General features: G+C 33.2%; 2 protein-coding genes across 5 annotated transcripts in view; one reads left to right on the top strand and one right to left on the bottom strand.

Moving 5' to 3' along the window:
* Positions 1 to 10863, top strand: part of LOC106063124 (myogenesis-regulating glycosidase-like) — a 50504-nt gene extending 39641 nt beyond the window's left edge. For all 4 annotated transcript variants that reach the window (XM_056017627.1, XM_056017623.1, XM_056017634.1 and 1 more), the window contains one exon: positions 1488 to 10863. In XM_056017627.1, coding sequence (XP_055873602.1) covers positions 1488 to 3437 — 1950 coding nt within the window. In that variant the 3' untranslated portion in view covers positions 3438 to 10863. The remainder of the gene's footprint in view (positions 1 to 1487) is intronic.
* Positions 10864 to 11787: 924 nt separating this feature from the next.
* On the bottom strand, positions 11788 to 20610 carry LOC106063123 (protein fem-1 homolog C-like). Its single transcript, XM_013221439.2, has 2 exons — positions 19922 to 20610; positions 11788 to 17604 (listed from the first exon to the last, which is right to left on the bottom strand). Exons 1-2 carry the CDS (start codon positions 20463 to 20465, stop codon positions 16196 to 16198), a joined length of 1953 nt encoding a protein of 650 aa, XP_013076893.1. The 5' UTR covers positions 20466 to 20610; the 3' UTR covers positions 11788 to 16195.
* Between the last annotated feature and the right edge of the window lie 450 nt (positions 20611 to 21060).

The raw sequence follows: 21060 nt of genomic DNA, 5'->3' as shown, positions 1-21060 counted from the left end.
TAGTTGGGGCTTTATAAATAGTTGTCTTTCTTTTTGTTGGTGATTGTATTTACAAATTCAATGTATACGATCTTGAACACATTATTATTAAGATTGCACTTTCCAACTTAAAAGTTGTGTGTTGTGCTAACTTCATTTATATTTCTCTTTTCTGTTTTGTTTCTGTATGTGATGTTCGTTTTATTATTTTTTTTAAACTTTTCACTGTGGAACCTTCGCATCACATTGATGTTTGTATTGGCTGATATTGACTAAAGGGAGAGTACACTGCTCGCCTTCTCATTCACTATTCAATAGGCCACTACTTCTCTCCCTTGTCTCTAATTTACTGAGATCAAAAACCCTCTCTGATCTCTCCCTGCACTGTTGCTATAACCCAACTTAACGGGCATGCTAGCTACTACCACCATCCGCCCCTACTCTTTTCAGATTGCTGAAGTGAAATCTAATTATTTTTTTAAATTATCATGCTTGGTAGATATTTGGCGCTCACCAGTCTTAAAACGCTTTTCATTAATGAAGTTTTTATATTAGTCAAGCCTTGAAAAAAACAACAACTACACTACCTTTTATATCCAGGCTTTGGCGTGTAAATTTAATTACATTAGCATGAAAAATAAATGAACTGCTGCAACTTATTTTAATTAGCTTGTGCACTCTCCTAGATACGTTCTGTAATCAAGTTCTGCAACTCTCAACCTAATTTATCAAGTTTCACAACTCTTGGGTTTGACAGAGAAACTAGTTGAACTTTTTTTTCTTCAATTGGTTTATTGAATTTTCTTTCCACTTGAAATTACTGATTGATCGAGTTAAGTTGTATTTGAATTCTTCCCTTCCACACGAACGAAATGAACAGTACTAGGGATGTGGGGCTAAGTGGCTGAAACTGTTTGGCTACCATCAAGGGGGCTCGAGTTCGAATCCTGATTCAAGATGTGTTAGCCGAGAGCCTAAAGTCAGCATGGAAGCCTTCTCACAAACACTCCCTTTCATACTGGTCCCCAAATGCGATTGAACCAAATTTACTGAGCATGCTTCAGTGGCGTAGCTAGAAATTGGCCATCATTTCGGGGGGCTTAACCTCTTTAGGAGTTCATGCATTTTGACATTCGACACCATGACATGAGATAATGGGGTAATATTTAATGTAAAAAAAAAATAATTTTGAACACTCATTTGGGGGCCCCCTCAAGTGGGGGACTTGGGGGATTTTGAAATTCTCTCCCCCCGCCATCCCTTCACCATAGCTACGCCACTGGCATGCTTTAGCATGAAAGATGCGCTATATAAAAGCAATTAGAAAAGTGCACTATAAAGAAAATTGAAATGGCGCCAGCTGATCATTTTGAAAAGCACACATTCCTGTTTTCTTGACTAGAAATAAACTTCATGACCTGTTAATGAGATTGCTGATTATAAGTTTGCACTTTTCTTTTATCAATTTATTTTTTCTAATTGAATTTTTTTTTTTTATTTTGTCACAGGCCGTCCAGGCACAAGAGAGCAAGCGTCGGAAGCGACGTATTATGAAAATAGCTGTCTACTTCATGTTTGGAGTCATTGCCCTTGGCCTGTTTGCGATGTGGCTGATCCACAAAGACCCCGTGGAGTCGCTGAGATTTGGTGCTGACTTCATCATGACTTCCAAACTAAGGTCCTTGGAGGTCAAGAACAGTCAGGGGGACAGCGTCCTTTACGGCGAGATGGGGAGAGCCTTGGAGGCCACTCAATACGACCGCTGCTGGGACAACAACTCCAAGACCTTCGAAGAGAACTGTCTTCACTGGAGAGACACAGCCGAGCTAAGGGTGCAGAGGTTCACCAACAACACGTCTTCGTGCTATAGGCTCCAGTGGGATGGTCTGATGCCAAACAAGCCAGCAGAGGACTGCTACTACCTTCAACGCTACAACTGGTTCGGCTACCTTACCAATGCGACCCAGCCATGGCCAATCAACGATGTGACGATTGAGAACATGGACTTTTACATTGAGTATCCTCAGGAGCAGTCTGAAAACCTTGTTCCCATTTGGTTTGGCCAGCAAGGGGTGTCCATATTCCTTGACTCCAGCTTCCCATTTGTCTTCTCCTGGAATGTGACGGACAAACGACAGTTTTGCATTCGCTCAAAGCTGATGACTCAGGAGGCTGGAGTGCCTTTGACGCAGCTACGTTACACTATATGTCAAAGTGATTCTTTGAAGGATGTCTACAGCTTTACACAGCAGCACCGAGAAGAGCAGGACATTGGATTCTCTCACAACAAAGAGCACCTGCTTCTGTCTAAACCCATTCATGCGCTGTCCTCTCGGTCAAACTTGCAGGAGCTTTTGTCACAGCTGCGGAGAAATGAATCCCAGTGTAGCTTGCTGGAGCTGCATGACGAATGGGAGAGCAATTTTGGAGATCTGGAACTAGATCCAAACTATGCCGATCAAATACAAGCTCTTTTCCGGGAAGCTGAGAGGCTGAATTGTTCCCCAATACTTCCGGTCTCGACCTTTTTCAGTTACAAGTCTCCCCATTTCAAGGAAGGCGTGGACAGAGGCTACTTTGTAAGGGACAGTCAGAATATAGTCACAAGAATGATAAGGTGGAGGGGACAAGAAGGGGCTGCCCTGGACGTATCCAATCCTAAAGCTGAAGCATGGTTCAAAGGTCACATAGGTCGGCTGATCAGTGAATACAAGATCAGCGCCTTAAAGCTTCTTCATCTTAGTGTTCCTCCAGACTCTACCTATTATGATAGAAACATGACGTATTTGGAATACACCAGAAAACTGTACCTTGACCTAGCCACCTTCAGCAATGTTTCCTTAGTCCTGGAACTGGCTACCGGATTTATCCCATTACCTGTATACACCCCCGTTAGGATGAACTTCTATAAACAAGAGGACAGGTATTGTCTGAATACTTCTATTCCATTTTCTTTAATGCTAGGCTTGAGCGGCTTCCCTCTTTTGATTGCTGATGCCGATCGCATGGCTGATAACTCCACCACAGATGAGATGTTTATGCGATGGCTGCAAATTGCCATTTTCTTCCCTATGCTGGAAATTCCCAGCATTCCCATACTGAAAAATAAAACCATGCAAGAGACTCTACAGTGGGCTTTAAGTGTAAGGAATGAAAAAATCCTGCCCAACATGACCCAGTTGTGGAAAGAGCAGCCTGACCTGCCAATCATCCGACCCCTGTGGTGGGTCGCCACCGATGACCTTCAAGCCCTGGTCATCAATGATCAGTTCATGGTAGGGGACCATATGATGGTTGCACCATTCACCTGTGAAAATGAATACAAGAAAAATGTCTATTTCCCAAGAGGCACTTGGCTGAGGGCATCCACCAAACAGGAATACATAGGCCCAAACTTTTACTCAATAACTATAAAAGCAGCCAATGAAAGTGTTTATTTTTGGAAACAAGGGGAGTAAATTTCTAGCTCATCATTGTTATTTTCTTTTTTAATCCCAAGAAAACATTAAAAAAAAAACTATTACCCTATTTTTAATTATTAAAATAAATGTGATAGCATTGAGAATTAATGTGAATTCTTAGAAAATCTAGTCTGTTTTATTTTACTTGGATGTATGGCTTCAATTAATATATGTAATAACTAAATCTTTTTTAGCAAACAATGAAAGTGACCATCTGTTAACGAAACTAAGGGATTGTATAGCTTATGCTGGTCTATCATTCGATCACTATAGCATCCATTGATATTATCTGTATTTATTTGTACTTTACTTGTACAGACTTCATGTCAAAGAATTGCATTTATTATGAATCTCAGTCATATAGTTGTTTTTCTTTAGTACTTAGTAATATCTAAAGGACATACTTTTTTTTTCAATAGACTTTTCAAGAATGAAATAAGACAAAGTGAATGACTAGATTGTTGATTGGAAACTGTAACAGTTACTATCCAGTTTATGTTAATTTATTTTGTCATTTTGCCTGAGGGAAAGTCTCATACAATTGAACCTCAAACAATACAAATATTTTTTTTTTAAAATACGAAAATCGATGCTATAAAATGTTTGCCAAGTGTAGTCTATGATGAAAGGCATCTTGGCCTTGCCAGCCAGTTATGACAGAATCAATTTTAAAATCCTTATCAATATGTGGTACTGACATGTTTGTTGCTCTTTAGTAAACTATTTTCTATCACAATCTAAACTATTTGAGAACAGGAAGAGGAAATAATTCTTCTTTCAAAGTAAACATTAGCATTAGCCAGAATATTTTTCTAGGGGGTGGGGGTAAAAAAGGGTAAGGGGTAAACTTTTTTTTTTCTGTTTTTCTAGACACACACACGTACATACATAATTGTATATATGTATAACGCTTAATTTATGTTACGAATGTTCACTATAGCTAGCCAGTTCGTTTTTATCAAAGGGTCTCTCGTACCTTATAATAGGTTCTTTCTGGAGTTAGTGGAATGATTGTAGATGCCATTCCCACCAAGTGTTTTTTTTTCTGTATTCTAAGCTTCAAAATAAATATTCTAAGATCTCTACAATGTCTATTCTTCCAACAAAAGTTCAAGTCAAATATCACATCTGCTATTTACATTTTGTTAATGGAAGGAGAGGCACAGTGGCTGAGTGGTAAAGTACTTGGCTTCCAAACCTGAAGTTATCTCGTCCTTAGTACTTCATGACATTTAATAATTTCATCTTTAATTCCTTATGACATTAATTATCTCATCTCTAATTCCTTATGACATTAATTATCTCATCTTGAGTACTTTATGACATTAATTATCTCATCTTGAGTTACTTAATAGCACTAGTTTCTTAGGAGGCAGGGTGGCTGAGCGGTAAAGCGCTTGGCTTCTGAACAAGGGACCAGGGTTCGAATCCTGGTGAAGATTTTTAATTTCGGGATCTTCGAGCGCCTCTGAGTCCACCCAGCTCTAATGGGTACCTGGCAGAGTTTGAGAAAAGTAAAGGCAGTTGGTTTTTGTGCTGGCTACATGACACCCTAGTTAACCGTAGGCCACAGAAACAGATGACCTTTACATCATCTGCCCTTTAGAGCACAAGGTCTGAAAGGGGAACTTTGCTTTTACTTTTACTAGTTTCTTAGCACATAGTACTTAAGTTCTTTTAGTGAAAAACATTTTTCAACAATATACTAATTATCCTTGATGAATGACTTTCTCTAGGCATTAGTTTAAAGGAACATCTGCAATTTATAATCTAAGATAAGTTTTAGTTCTGTCCTATACATACACTTTCCTATTTTATCATCAATTTATTGTGTGTAAGAAATATCTTTTAAAGTATTTTCCATTTCTTTTACTCAATATTGTTACTCATAATATATGGATTTTTTAAATTTATTTTCACATCATTGTATAAACTCTACAAGTAGCCTACTTAAGTCACAATATTTAATTCTAATAAGATGGTCCCCAAATTTTGTTTTCAATATAAGTTAGTAATGTAAAATAATGAAGAGATCCATTTTCCTCCTTTTTTCCTCATACAAGTAGTCAGGGGATATTACTGTAGGATGTCATTTTGTCTTTTATATTCTAGACCAGCGGTTCTCAACCTTTTATGCTCGGCAACCCCTTTTTACAATCCTCCACACTGCCGCGACCCCCCCCCCCCCCAACCGGCAAACACACACAGCAATAGAAGAATAGACAGAAACAATCCATTTTTTCGATGGTCTTTGGCGACCCCTGGCAAATCGTCAATCGACCCCAAGGGGGTCGTGACCCACAGGTTGAGAACCCCTGTTCTAGACCCAGCAGATCAGTGTTGATACTCAAAGGCTTAAAAACATTTCATAAATCATTCCTTAATATTTATATCATCATGTTTTTTTTCTATTATAGAACATAATTTATATAAATTATATTTACCACTCTTATTTACACTTCATTTACATTTACACTGTATTCCATTGTCAGTTTTCTAAAAAGTCTTTTTTTCAATGTCTGAGTCTTTTTCTTCCAATTGGTTTTTATGCATTTTGTTTAATATTTCCAAAAAATAAGGTAATGAATGAGAAAGACAGTTTATAGACACAGATCAAAAGAGAACATTATAGGATAAATGAAAACTACAACCTTGTTGCCAACTGTTAATTCATTAAATGTACTAGATACAATATTAACAAATCTTTACCAATATCATTTCACAAAGGATTCTAAGAAAGATTATTTATAGATGACATAAAATTGTATTTAAACCAATATATTCTCTTTGTTGATGTTTATAATGTAAAACATATTCAGGAATTCTGGGTGGAAACAGACAATATTGCAAACTACTTCTAACAGATATGAGGAGACAGTTAAGCTTCTTTGGTGATTAAGTCCAGCATGTAAAATGGAAAGTAAGTGTTCCATAACTCTCAACCAATGTTTAAACCTGAATTGTTTGAAATTTGTTAAAACTTTTTTTTTTTTTTTTAACAATGTTTATATCAGGTTACTCTGTCTATCTGGTACAAATGTTGTAAATATTATTGCTCCCACTTCTAATTTTTGCATCTAGTTGAAATTTTGATTATTCATCCTCGAAGACAATACATGAATCAATGAAAACAATTAAACAATAAGTTAATTAATTAGTGGTCAGAAATTTATTTTGCTTTTTTTTTTTTGTAGAAAAAGGGAGATACATCTTGCAATATTGAGAGATATGACAGTAAATGTGCTTTTCTTTTCCTCATCTATCCTTTATTTTTTGAAATAAAAGTATTTTTTGAAATATTTTGCTTGTTTTTTTTTAAAACTGCAATAATATTTTTTTATTATTGCGGGGTGGGGTATTTATTTGTGCATTTTGTTGTTTACTTTATAAGACTCAAACACACACTGGCTTTAGTTTATTTTAATTCCATGGATATTTTCATTTTTTTTCACATGATAATATGTAAGTAAAAGTAAATGTCTACAATTTCATGTATTGCATTTACCAACTAGATTTTACATAACTTAAACAGTGTATATTGAAATGTATATATGTTGTACTTATGTTGTACATTGGTTCGTTCTCACTATTGAGAGGGATAGCTGCCTGGACATGTTTGTCCAAAGTAGTCATGATTATCTTAAGTTTGAACCCTACCTATCAGGATGGAATTTGTAGGACTGTGCTATGGTATAATTATATACATCTCTGAATTAATGTCTGAAAATTGCAAAACAATTATTTTACTCTTATCATTGTTCAAATGGCCTTTAACTTTTTAAAAAAAAATGTCTTTCTAAAACTTTTTGTTGTACTGTGTTAGTAGGCATAAAACATGACCGTCATTATTTTTACATATTTGTGTTTTAAATACTTATTTTTTTTCCCTCTGTAACAGGTTGCAATATTTAATCATAAGCGGAAAACCATTTTCTCTGCAAGTTTTTCATAATGATCTCCCTTGTTATTTTAAGTAAACTTTTGTTCAGTTTTCTACTTAACCAAAACATTGCTTTCTAATCTTGTTGTTTCTTTTATTGTTATTCTTCAATGTGTATGTGAATTGGAAATGTTTATATGTAGTAGGAGGTAACTCTTCAAAGAGGAAATGTATGTGGGATAGCTATTTGTTCCCTGCCTGATTCTAGAGAGTGATGAAATGATGTGTTATTTCCTTTTTGTTTTAATTTATTACCAGTATCATAAAAGTAATTGCTATTAAATCTAACCACAGAATAGAAAATAAATATATTACACCATATCATATGAAATACAGATGTTGCTTCACAAAAGAAGATGATTAAGTCCTACGCTTGTTCTTGTGTCAATGTAGTCATGCTTGTCAATCAATCACTTAAACTCTGCCAATTCACTGGTTTTCCTGGCTGACTCGAGCATCCCAATATGGCAATACATATCTTTTCGCCTCCATCTTCCATCCTTCAGGATGCTTAAAGCTTTGTGTAACAACTTTAAACAAGATTTTCTTAAATTATGTAAAAGATTTTTCTACTTTGAAACCATAGTCAGCTTGCATCCTGCTAAGTGAAGACAGCAAAAAAAAAAAAGTCAATCTAACAAAATAAAAATAAAAAAATTGACATAAAGCCCTCTTATTATTCCTGTGCTTTTGAAAAAAAACAACAAATCCTTGTAGACATCACTAGTCCGGAGCCTATTTCCTGCTTTCATCCCTGCTAAACTACAGGGGATTTAAATCTAAAAATGGTTCTATTTTAAACATCATAAATTGTATACAGCTATTACAAATCCTGTCATTCGTATTGATGGAATCTTTATTTTGTTTGGTAATTTTTTTGTTTAATTGTAAGATTATTTTTTATATAAGGGGAACTTGCAGTGACATTGGGGAGCTAGAAAATGTATTGTTATGAAAATGCTGTTTTTTTAAATGAAAAATATTAGGAATAGGGACATACTGTTACATACTTAAAATCTATATGCTAGCAAAAGATTTTTCATTTAAGCCTGTAATTTAAAGTCGTATACTAATTTTTTAAAACTACATGTTTGAATGTAATGTTTTATTGTGAGAAATCCAGGAGTAAAATTTTCAGTGTAGAGTTTTTCAACATTTGTATTACTGAGAATAACTATATATATGTTGATGCTTTTTTAAACATTTTAAATCATTTCAACAATGATCACAGATTAGAGCATGTTTTGGCCATTTTGACATAAAAAAAACAAATGATGGATGTGTCCAATGTTTATGCTGCTCAAAAAAGATGGGTTAGTTCCTTTTGTAAGTGCCAACTGTTTTTCTGTCACTAAAGTGAGGCTAGTTTTTAGATTCACTTGAATCAATCTGAGTCTGATCAAAAGACATGTTTAAATAAAGAAAATAAAATTGTGATATGGCACACACAATATTTACTGTCATAGTGTTGTTTTTTTTTTTACAACTTAGTAATTGTATTATTAATAATGTAAAAATGTTTTTAAAAAAATTTATTATCTTTGTTTATAAATGTACTTGGACTACTATTTAGTAAATATTTTTTTTTGCATTGTGAAATTTCTCTGAAATAGAAAGCATTAAAAAAATATTTCCTTCCAAAGTTATTAATTAAACCCTGAGAGTCTAATTGATTATAGCTCAAGTATGAAAGCAATTATGTTTTTCTATTTCAATATCTGTCTTAAAAGTGATTTGATTGAATGCTTGGATTTCTGAGTGAGATATTCAATTAATTTTCTTTCTATGATATGAAACTTTTTCTTTTTGAAAGCCGTCAAGGTCAAAGTAATACACCTTTGAATGTCATTGTGAAAAAGAAATAGTGTGTCCTATGATTAATATAGTGTGTACTTTTGCAGCCTTCTTAAAACAGATGTATTGCCTATAGAGTAAAAGAAGGTTGTTTGGAAACTGTGTTACTTAGATTTTACATGTTGTCTTTTTACAGGATCATTAGTTTCTCTTTTCTAGCCTATGTGTGTGTAATTATGTACTTAGTGACCAGTGGTCATAGTTTATTTATTTTCATCTAGCTTTATAGTAGTGTACATATAAACCAAATCTTTAAAAAAAATACTCTCAATGAAATCTCTCCAATCCTGCAATTTTTAAACAAGAATTAAATGTTATTTATAGATTCCACATTGACTGTAAGAAATAGTAACATGTGAATGTTGTTGGTCAAGAAAAAAACAATGTTTAAATAAGTTTTACTAAAGTTTTGCTAATTAAAAAACATGTTTTGATGTTATACTTTATAAATATATTTTGTATTTATAACATATAACTTAGTATCAAAATAATTTTTTATGTTTGTGACTGTAACAATCCATCAAATCCAGAAGATATTACAGCTTAATTGGCTTGCTCTATTTGTAAGGATTTAATTATGTTTGCTGTTTGAACTAATTATCTAGTTTCTGTTGTTGGTCATAGAATTTTTTTTGTGTCTTTTTTTTCTATGCCAAATACATTTTCTAGTTATTTTTATGTCTATGTACTGAATTGTCACTACAGGGTTAGGGTCATCACAAGGGGATAAAAAAGTTTTAAAATTTGACTTGCCACTGGTAATGAGCCATACAAAGTTTTGCTTCATTTAAGACATAAAAATTGATTCTAGACAAAAATCATCTTGATTCTGGACAAAAATCATCATTTTCTCATAATGCCTGTAATTCACACTCCAACTTTTTAGTTTCACCTTGGCGATTGCCTTTCATTTATATATCTTTTTTTTGTTTGTTTGCCCTGTTGCTTCTGATGGCTCTTAATTAATCTTTAAGGTTTGTTACAGTGTGTGATGTGCCCTTTTGTTTTTACTAATTATTGTCCTCTTTACCATTAAGCCAGTATTTTATAAGACCTGTGGATTTTACTGAGTCTTCAGTTGTTATTTTGAATTTCCATCGCCCTGAAAACAGTTGCATCATTAATGTGAAACAATAAGGTGACAAATGCTGCAAGTTTGTAAATCTGTAGCTACTTGTCTTTTTTTGTGTGTACTTTACAGAGTATTTAATGGCTAGAGCTCATGACAGACTACTTCCGGGGCGCTGCACAGCAGGCGACCTGATTATACTGGACTCTTAGTCTTAAAAGTAGCGGATGTTTCCAATCTTAAGAGAGTTTATTTCATTCTAGCTTCACTAACAGATGAGAAGATAGTCTTCCTCTTTATCATACTAAACTCTTGGAAGCACTTTAAAGTCTCGACAGGTACTAATTCTTAGTGATCAAAGAACTTTATTTTACATTAGTCCATGGGTGTCCAAACGTTTCATTCTGGGGGCAAAATAAATTTCCGTGTGTCAGGGGCCACATAATAATAAAATCTTCAGGGTCCATAGGAACCAATTCTCATGGCTGCAGGACACATTGTGGGCTGGATCGCAGCACATCACAGGCTGGATGTGTCCCACAGGCCTCAGTTTGAGGATCTTTGATTTAGTTCAATGTATACTTATTCCTTACATAAAAAATCATTATTGTCATCCACTATACATACAAAATGTTGTTATTGTTAATTTTACACATAGACTAACAGAATCAGGAATATTTTCATAGTTAAGTTTTGCTAGTAGTAAGGTTTTCATTTGTTTCACATCGAATCAATATCTAGTTCCCTGTTTCTTTAAATTCTTGTCTTGACAAAGTTTATCAATAAATTTCAATGATATGAAACAACACTGATTGTCCTAGTTTTATTAATAAACATTAACTACATAAATGGTTTGTAAACATAGTTTAAATATCAATACTAACTAAAACTGGAAAACTGTGTTATATATCTTTCTGTTTCTTTTTCATTACATTCTCTTCCAGGTCCCCAGCTGGGGGCGCCACCGGTAAAAGTTTAAGTAACACTGTTCTACACATATTGATTGTCTCATCTGAAGAAAAATCATCTTCCTTGAAAGAGTGAATCATTTTCTGGGATTGGCTCTGAGCCTTGCTATATAGAAATCTGAAAATGATTATAAATCAAGTATTCTGAAAACTTTCAGTTTTCTCAAATCTACATTATGAAGTTATATATAAATATATATATATCAACCTGTTAATTGATCTCGGTGCACACAATCAAGGCACTCCTATCCTCTCTGCTGAAGGCAACCAGCTTTTGCCTCTGATATCTATATATCTTTTAGGCTAATCTTTGCCTTTGTGAGTAATGCTTCCTGTTCTACTGTGTATCTTTACTTGATAATTTTATTTCTTTGGTGCCTAGTTACAGTGTTATGAACATTATTTTCTTTAACATGCTGACTCCTTCGTTTCCCTTTGAAGACACAGAGCGTATCCTTTCACAAAATATCTGGACTAAACACAAGACAAAATTATTGACACACACACATAAAAAAATGCTAGTGTTTAAAATACATTTAATTTTCATAATTGCATGAAAGGGAAAAATTCAGAATTCGAGCAAAAAAATAAAACCAAACACTAGAGGGTTGTCACTTAAATTACAAATTGGTCTCCACAAAGTCCATGTGGAGACATCATTACACTGATGTCATACATGATACATCATTATTACTTGTTACATGTTAAGATGAGCTAAATGATCTCTGATGACAATGGATTCATTTCAACCTTGCAATGCTGAATGCCACTCAATGCTATACAATTCATCACACAGTAGGGGATAGAGCAAGGAAGGAAAACTCTGTTGCTTTCTGAGTTGAAACAAGTACAGAATTTAATATACTTTACTATTATGAAAGCATACAAAGAACAGAACATTATCAAAAGTGATAAACAAAAAACCAACAACACATTTGTAAAAACTTCAATTGATTGTTAACCAGAACATAAGAAACACAAACATTTGATCATGAAAACAATTATTGGCAGATAGCACAGATTATATAATGCTATAAGAAGTTATTTCCTTACTGTAAAATTGAAAAGAAAGCTACTAGATCTATAGGGAATTTTTTTTATTTATTTCCTATAGTGACATGTTAAGAAAAAGTCAGAAGTGAAGTAGTTCGCTTTTAAATGTAAAAATAGTAGATGACGTCTTAAAGTTTGTTTTATTTTAAAGTTTAATCATTTTTACATTTTCTTATACTTCAAAGTTAAACCACACTCATTACTTATTTGTTTATAAAATAGTTCTTTTCTGGCAATAATTTAAAATTACAATCTAATTATGATAAGGAAACTTACTCTACAGAGTTGATTATACTGTAAAAAAAAAATTCTGGTTTCTAAATTTTAAAGGAAAAAATGATTTCCAGTACAAAATGTTTGTTGTTCCGTATTCACTTTGTACGTTAAACTGAGAGCCTTTGAAACTTGATTTTTAAAAAAAGGAAACTTTAAATTTTGTCTACTCATTTATAAAACAAATTCATTTTATTAAACCATTGCACAAATTTGTATCGCAATAATTTGAGAAGAAAACACACACACACACAATTAAAATAAAATGAAAAACAAAATTACAAACTTTCAAAAACAAAACCAAAAAAAAATGTCAGGAAATAAATAAATTTCATTTTTTATTTATTTGAAAGCATTTGAAATTTGAAAATCACAATTATGTTTTTATTTCATTAACATCAGACAAAGACAAACACTTATATTGCTGTTTGTTTTTCTTTAATGCAACATCATTTCAATCTTTTTCTCTAATCAAATGTAACAACAAGTTGCTAGATAGTCACCAACTACAAACAATCCTCATGAAATCAATCTAAAACACAGGTTTTTTAAATCATTCTCCAATTGAATCGATAGTTTAGTTTACATCTATGATTGATTTATTCACAATAGTTGCTGAATAAACATGTTTCTATGGCAACACTATCATCACCCTAAGATACAATTGTGCTCTTTCTTAAAATGAAATAAACAAATGTATAACTATCACAAACTTAATAACATCATAGAAATAAAAGTATATGATTCAGATTAGTCAAGGGCAGACAAGAAGATGACCTAGCTTTGATTAAATCTAGGTGACATTCTAGACGAATGTTTTCTGCCTCCTCCAACCACTTATTAAAATTAATCCCAAATTGTGGCAATGGCTGAAATCATGAAACTTCCAACTACAATATGAAAGAAAAAACATTCTAATAATTCAAAGATAAAGCTATTTCATAAAAGAAACAGACATATATCTAGGACACCTAGGTCATTTTTTATGACATTTGCAAAAATTTTGGTAATAATAAAAAGATGATGATCACACATTCAAGTTATAACACAAAATATCAGGAAAAGCAGTCCATCAGTACAACTAAATGTACCAGTGTTACTAACTATAAGCCACCTCAAACTTGTAAATACAACATTAGAACCACACAAAAAAAAAAATACTGAAACAAATCATTTATAAAAATACCTTCCTTAAGTGTCTACTTGACATTTGTTATCATACATTGTTTCAAAATATAAACAAGTAAATTAAATGAATTAAATAGAATCAGGAAAAAAAAAAGAAGGTTAATTTGATTTTTTTTTCAAGATAAAATAATAGATCTTTTGAATCGAAAAGCATTATTCAACAGTTGTTGAGATTTAATGTAAGAAATATTCTAATGCCTTGTTGTTGCTATGTTAGCGGACACAGAAAAACAAAAAAATCCCCTGGGCGGACAAAAAAAAAAAATTCCCTAATCCTATCATTCCTATGTTGAAATAGCTCCATTTTATAAGTATTGCACCCCTTGGCATACAATCTATGTCATGGACAACTGATAGCTACAAAAGATTTGCATGTTTGAAATTGCTAAATAATATCAATATTGATAAGGCTGTTGTATTATTAGACTTTTAGTACAAAATAAATTAAGCCAAAATCACTTAATAAAACTAGTTAATGAATAAATTGACTACATTTCTTGCTGTGTTAGTAAAAATGATAAAGAACTGGCGAGAGATTTTGTTATGAAAGAGCAAATGACCATACTTAACTTTGTGAATGGTCTTTAAAGCAAAATAAAAATATACTCTAGAAATTTGAAAACATTATAAACAAAAATAAGTTTAAAAAATTAAGAAATAATTAATTATAAATAAATTATATAAAAATGTAATATAAGGATAGATAAATGCTTGACAAGATTAAATTATAAATTAAGAAAAGGTATGAAATGTCAGTCTAGGTTTTTTACCAAGTAAATAAATAAAAGATAATGTAGATCTATGGCTATTTAAACAAAAAACAAAACAAACATCTAAACATTTACTAAGTTATTAACTTAATTTAAACCTGTCTTGGACTGTTAGGGAGTGTCGATTTACGAGGTGGGGCTTAAAGACAGATAAAAAAATGATTAGTATGGCCGATTTGTATACACAAATGAAACCTTAAAGTTTAGTTTACATTTAAATTCACTAGTGCATTCAATGTTTTCCTCATATATTAGACATTACTTTTACCCACATATAAGAATGGGCTATTTATATATGTATATAAATATATATGGAGTCATATCCCAAAATAGCATCACCTACAATATTGTCAGTATTGTGATAAGTATTTAGACAAAAGCTAACTGCCCAGTACAACCAGTACTGTAATCAATTGATGACAGGCACATTATCCTTTTACACTAATTAATTTGAAACAGAAATTCTCATAAGATAAGCTTAGTCATTGCTTTTTGAGTTTATTATACCAATGATTATGTTTAAATAAGTTGAATGTCCAGCAATTCTGTGAAAAACTACTTTTTACCTTAGGTTACCTAGCTTGAAAAACTGAGAAGAATGAAACTACGATTTCAAAAAGTACATTTAGTTTGTTTTTTTATTTATTATTAAATTAAACAGAAATTCTGGCATGGACTGGCTTAAAATATAAAGGTATTATTTCTGGGCTATTAGACTATCATCTTTCACAATAAAATATATATATTCACTACCGGTACTGTGAGTCTAACTAAAATCTGTTAGAATTAAATAAAATGGACAATTCCGTTGTGAACAGTTCATTGTAAACTGAAGTTTTATTTAAGTCTCCAGAACAAAGTTTTGCAGATTTTTAGACTTTTGAAGGTCTAATATTAAATAACTCCCAAAATTACCGGTATTGGTATATTAGAAAAAAAACAACAACACATATCTATTAAATTGGTTATTATGATGCCAATGTGTAAAATAAAAACAAAAAATGGTGAAAAAAACAACAACAACTCCATGCATATTTAACAAAGCATTATTTAAGAAAACTACCATATTACAAACAAAACAAACATTTAAATCTATAGAGATGCACTCAAACACATGCATTCAAATACCGGTACTAAAAAATCAGTTTAAGTGAGAGAAAAAAATGTACATTTATCACATTTCTTAGTTTAGAAAGTTTAGTTATTTATGAGTCTGGCCTCATACCATGCGCAAGCTAATATTAGCAAACTTAGGTTTTAACATAATTAAAAAAGAAGAGCAGCAAAAAAAAAAAAAAAAAATTAATGAAAATACTATTAGAACAAAACATTGGTTTTTAAACTGATGAAAAATATATAAATGCCAGCTATATAGTATTCTTTCTTAAGTTTTTCTCACATTTACAAAGTAGACCAAAACAAAAATTCAAAATGAATGTAATACTTAATGCTGTATTATGAAAGTCTGTATTATGAGAAAAAAAAAGTTCTTGCAAAATAAGAACTGTTTAAGCTAAATAAATTTCTCGTATCTACATGAGCAACTAATGCATTAAAACAAAGTAGTGAGGTCAAACAGATAATAAACTTTTTCTTCATTTCATAGTTAAAAATAAATAGATCTAAAGTAGCTACAATTATCATTTTTCATGTTCTCTAGGCCACAGGTTTTCTTCCATTTTAGATTTCATGGTATCAAATTTACAAAGGTGCAACTCTACTGTCTTCTCCAGTTCCAGGCCGATGACCCCTTTGTAGGGAATTCTGTTTTTGACAATCTCCCTGCTCGCAAGACATTGAAGGGTCATGAACTTGAGAGGTGGGACAATACTATGTAATGGTACAGTCTGTAACAGCTCCCGGGCTGTGTCGCCTCTGTTGTTGCAAGCATCTATGTGGCTGCCACTCTCCACCAGCACCTTGATCACCTGCCGATCCAGCGGCATATCTTTAGCAGCAATATGAAGTGGGGAGTTGCCGTCCTCATCCAGGGCATTTGTGTCTGCTCCAACCTCGATAAGAAGGTTGATGACGTCTAGACTAGGAAATTTACATATAGGATATCGTCCAACGTCTGTTGTGTCCCGCGTGCATGCAAGATGTAAGAGGGTGCTCCTCTTTATTCCCAAGGGAGCCATACGAACTAAACGGTACACAATTTTTCTAAAATCTAGCTTGTCATCCACTGACAATAACAGTTCTAGCCTGGTCATTAGACACAGCAAATGTAACACAATGACCATTAGCCTTTTAAGGTTAGAGAGGTTTCGGTTTTCTGCATCCCCTGTGACTGTTTTCTGGGTTTTTCCACAAGCGATGGCTCGTTGTACTTCTTCCACTGCCCGCTGCAAAACAGCCATAATGTTCTGAAACTTGAGACAAGAAAATAAGTCCTTTCCTCTCCACTCTGAGGTCATGAAGGAAAACAATTCAGCAAAAGACAAGAAACTGGATTGAGTCATAGGGCTGACTGGCTCCAGAGCACTCTGCTGCATTTCTAATGCATACATCCACAGAGAAATACAGCGGTCGAAGTTGCCCATGTCCGCATACAGAGCCCCACGATAACGGATATAGTATGAAGTGTCTGGATGTGCAGGCCCTAGGATTCTTTCTCGTACCAACAGAGCTTGCATCCTCATTTCATCTGGATCTGACACTATTTCATCTAGCATGCTGCTCGAATGAGCCTCTACGGCAAATTCATAAGCTTCAACAGGTTTCACATTTTTAGGTTTAGGCAAAGGCTTTTGCCCATCTTCAAACCGAAGTTTCAAGGCTCTATGCCAGACTTCTAGGGCTGCTAGATTATCTCGCTTTCTATCTATATATGTTGCACCCAAGAGCTCTAGAGCTTCAATTTTCTCTAACCGAGAGCATTCAGCACGAGAGATGAGGTACTCTACAATCTGGTGAAAGCCAGCTACTGCGGCTGCCATTAGTGGGGTCATCTGGTAGTGGTCTTTAACCATGACAGCACCATGCTTCAGTAAAAGTTTCATTATCTCCAGACTGCCAGACTCTGCACAATCATGAAGAGCAGTGTTACCTACCGAAGAAAACAACATCATCATCATCATCACTAGAAAGAAAAAAAAAGTCATTTTTTTGGGTGGTTTCTTATCTGGAGAGGAGGCAACAGAGGCTAAGTGAGAAAGTAATTGGTCTACAAGTTTGAATCCTGATGACTAGGAATTTGAACTATTGGATATTTAGGATGCCCCTAAATCCAACCAACTCTATTGAATACCTGACATTTTCTTGGGGAAGTAAAAGACAGTTGGTCATTGTGCTGGCAACATGATACCCTCGTTAACTGTTAAACACATAACAACAATTTGTTAACTGTTGGCCAGAAAAAGATTTAGCTTTATAGTAAAAATCATTTGCCCCATAGATTGCAATGCTGGATGGAGCAATTTTTATTAAGATAATTATGACTGTAAGGCATGTGAAAGAAGAGCTGGTCAAACAAGACTTTTGTATTGTCAGGATTAGCCATAAAAATATTCTTATTGCCAATTGATTTCAATTTTTAGGTAGTTATTTCAACTTAATGGAGCTAAGATATTATCAAAAGGAACATATATTGGGAATGGAGTCTCATTTATCTGGAGGTCTTGACTCAGGATATGAATTCTCTAAAACTTAGCTACCACATCCTGCTTAACAAATTTCAAGTTGAAACAGAAGACAAGGCAATACTAAAAATTAAGAAGCATGAGGATATTAAATTGAAATTTGTTTTTTAATTAACAAATGTCATAGAAATCATTATCAATATAGCTTTACAAATAAAAATATTTTTTTTTTTATTTTAAAACTTTGTCGATTATAAGTTTAATTTTAAAAAAAAAATTTTATTTTTTAAAAGTAAAATCAAGCGCACGCAAAGAATTTTTTTTAACTAAATATAAATTTAGTAAGGCTATATTTATTAAATGACACTTTAGAAAAATCCTTTAGAATTCTTTCATTTTTAAGATTGGAAGAAAAAAGAAGGGAAAGGAGGGTTGCTTTTTTAAATCGAGTCTTTTTAAAGAATATATATTTTATTTAAACACAAAACTAGTTACAGAATAAATATACAAGAGTGGATGAATAAAAATAGTACTCCATGTTGGAAAAAGAGACCTAGGACCCTAAGACAGTTTCAAGAGCTCTTTTGGTGTTGTTGAAGCTTTGCCTATGCACAAGACTGTATATTGCCTAGGATACAGTTTACACTTAAAAATGGTTGCACATTAAAGCGCCAAATTTAACTAGCGATTACAATAGGCATATATATACCAGCAAAGTACTGTTAAAAATTACATTAAATCGGCTAAAACCACCAATAGCAGACAAAATTATATCAGAAGAACAAGTGGGCTTTAGACAAGGTCGCAGCACAACATAAAAAATCCTAAATCTCAGAATACTCAGTGAAAAATACCACCAACACCAAGAGAATCTTTTCCATGTCTTTAGATTTAAAGAAAGCTTTTGTTCAAGTATGGCACGGGGCACTCTGACTCTGGGTGACAATGGAAAGGTACAACATAAATAAAAGCATAATTAAAGCTATCCAGAACCTCTACAAGGATGCCACCAGTACGGTGTACTTCAACAATATTGGGGACACACAAAAACACACATATATATAATATGTAGAGGTATATAATTACTATATAAACAGTATATTGCAAACAAATTTGTTTATATAGCTTTGGCATTGCAAAATGTAGCCTCCTGTTCAAAGGAAATAACACTAAGATCTATATTACTACCAAAAATAGACTTTTTTAAAAAGACAAATATTAAATCTAATCATAGAGAAAAAAAAAAAGTTCTGAATTCAAACTTTAAAAAAAAAAAATTATTTCTATTGCAACAAGTTTTGGTAAACTTTATAATTATATTAATAAATAAATAAATCAAAATTTTGAATGGCTGAAATGTCTTAGGTTCAATTCAGTGAAGATTGGGATTCTGAATTTTGGGATTTTGAGTCTACCTAACTTTAATGTGTATCTGACATTAATAGGGGAATGTAAAAGTGGTTGGTCATTGTGATGGCTAAATGACACCCTCATTAATAGTCAGCCATAGTAACAAATGACCTAAAGTAAAATTGCACTAAACTGCAGAAGTATCAAATTTTATTGATTAACAAAAACATGACTATTGCAGTAACTACATGTAAATCTACTTTGTGGATCTAGTCTAGAACACTTGAAAGTGAAGTTCAACACTGTATGTATGAGTGTGTCAGGGGTAACACCCAACCCCCTCAAAATTCAGTTAGACTGATAAAAAGAATCTCTTTCAGTTCATCCCCTGTACAGGTAGAATACACCTAAATGCCCAAAAGGCTATGAACAAACCTTTTATACTTTTCCTGTTGACCTGAGCTTTGAGCTTCAGCAAATATTCAACTATTTGTAAATGCTTTTTATAACATGATATCATTAGGCAGGTATGACCATGCCGATTGGCTATTTCAATGTCAGCTTTTTGTTCCACTAAATATTTAACTATAGCGAAATGCCCATCGAAACAAGCTGCTCTCAGTGGTGTTGAATTGGTAAAGGTAGTTTTATTGACATTGGCACCATGCTCCACCAAATATTTTACAATATTGAGGTGCCCTGCTGCCGCTGCACACCACAGCGGAGGAGCACCTTCAATAGTCTCTCCGTCAAAAGTCACAGAGCCCACTTGCTCAATTTCAGCTTTACAATGTTCTACTAGATATTTGACCACATCAAGATGTCCATTTCTACCGGCCATAATAAGTGGAGTAGCACCATTTGTTTTTGAGTGAATTAACATGGAAACCTCATCTCTTGATCGTTGGTCTAAGAAGACACGTAGACGGCCTAATTTTCCGTCTCTTGCTGCGTTATAAACAATAGTCCGATATTCCATGAATCCTTGAAATTAGGAAACAAGTTAGACTTTATCTCATTATCTAAGCATAAACATCTAAACCAGAAATCATTTCAAGCCATTGACAAGGAAAAACAAACGACAACAACTTTTTGATGATGGCTGACAACTGAGGGGGCGCTTATCAATGAAAGGGGAATAATTCCTATTAAAAAAAAATATATCAACTTTAATTTTTAAAAGCAGAAGAGTAGAAAAGCATAGGAATGTCTAATATTGTTTTTATTTTTAGGAGAGTTAAATAGATCTATATTTACGTGGTCCTTACGCAATCTTGTTAGATCTAATGCTGGTTTAACTGGTTAATATTTTGGAACGAATTGATTTACAATGACTTAGCAGATACGCATTGGACGTAATTATTTACTCTTTAGAAGATGTATAGGCACCGTAGGCCTACTTAAATAATTGGAAGTAGAAACATTTTGTTTGACATGTTTCGGATGTTCTTGAACTTTTAAGATTACATCGTAGCCCAAAAATCCCACAGGACGGCAGCGAGCAAGGTTCAAATCGGAAACACCAAGACGACATTCCAGAGCGCATTCCTCACTACCTAACAGTTATCCCGACA

Source organism: Biomphalaria glabrata, chromosome 1 (assembly GCF_947242115.1).
Source record: "Biomphalaria glabrata chromosome 1, xgBioGlab47.1, whole genome shotgun sequence".
In the NCBI taxonomy this organism is placed as follows: domain Eukaryota; kingdom Metazoa; phylum Mollusca; class Gastropoda; family Planorbidae; genus Biomphalaria; species Biomphalaria glabrata.
Note: the sequence above shows the minus strand (reverse complement) of the source record. Positions and strands in the feature narration are given on the sequence as shown.

Coding starts and splice junctions, on each gene's coding strand:
- LOC106063123 (XM_013221439.2), bottom strand. CDS start 20,465: ATGGAATATCGGACTATTGTTTATAACGCAGCAAGAGACGGAAAATTA. Junction 17,605..19,921: donor CAACAGGAAAAGTATAAAAG/GTTTGTTCATAG, acceptor TTTCTTCGGTAG/GTAACACTGCTCTTCATGAT.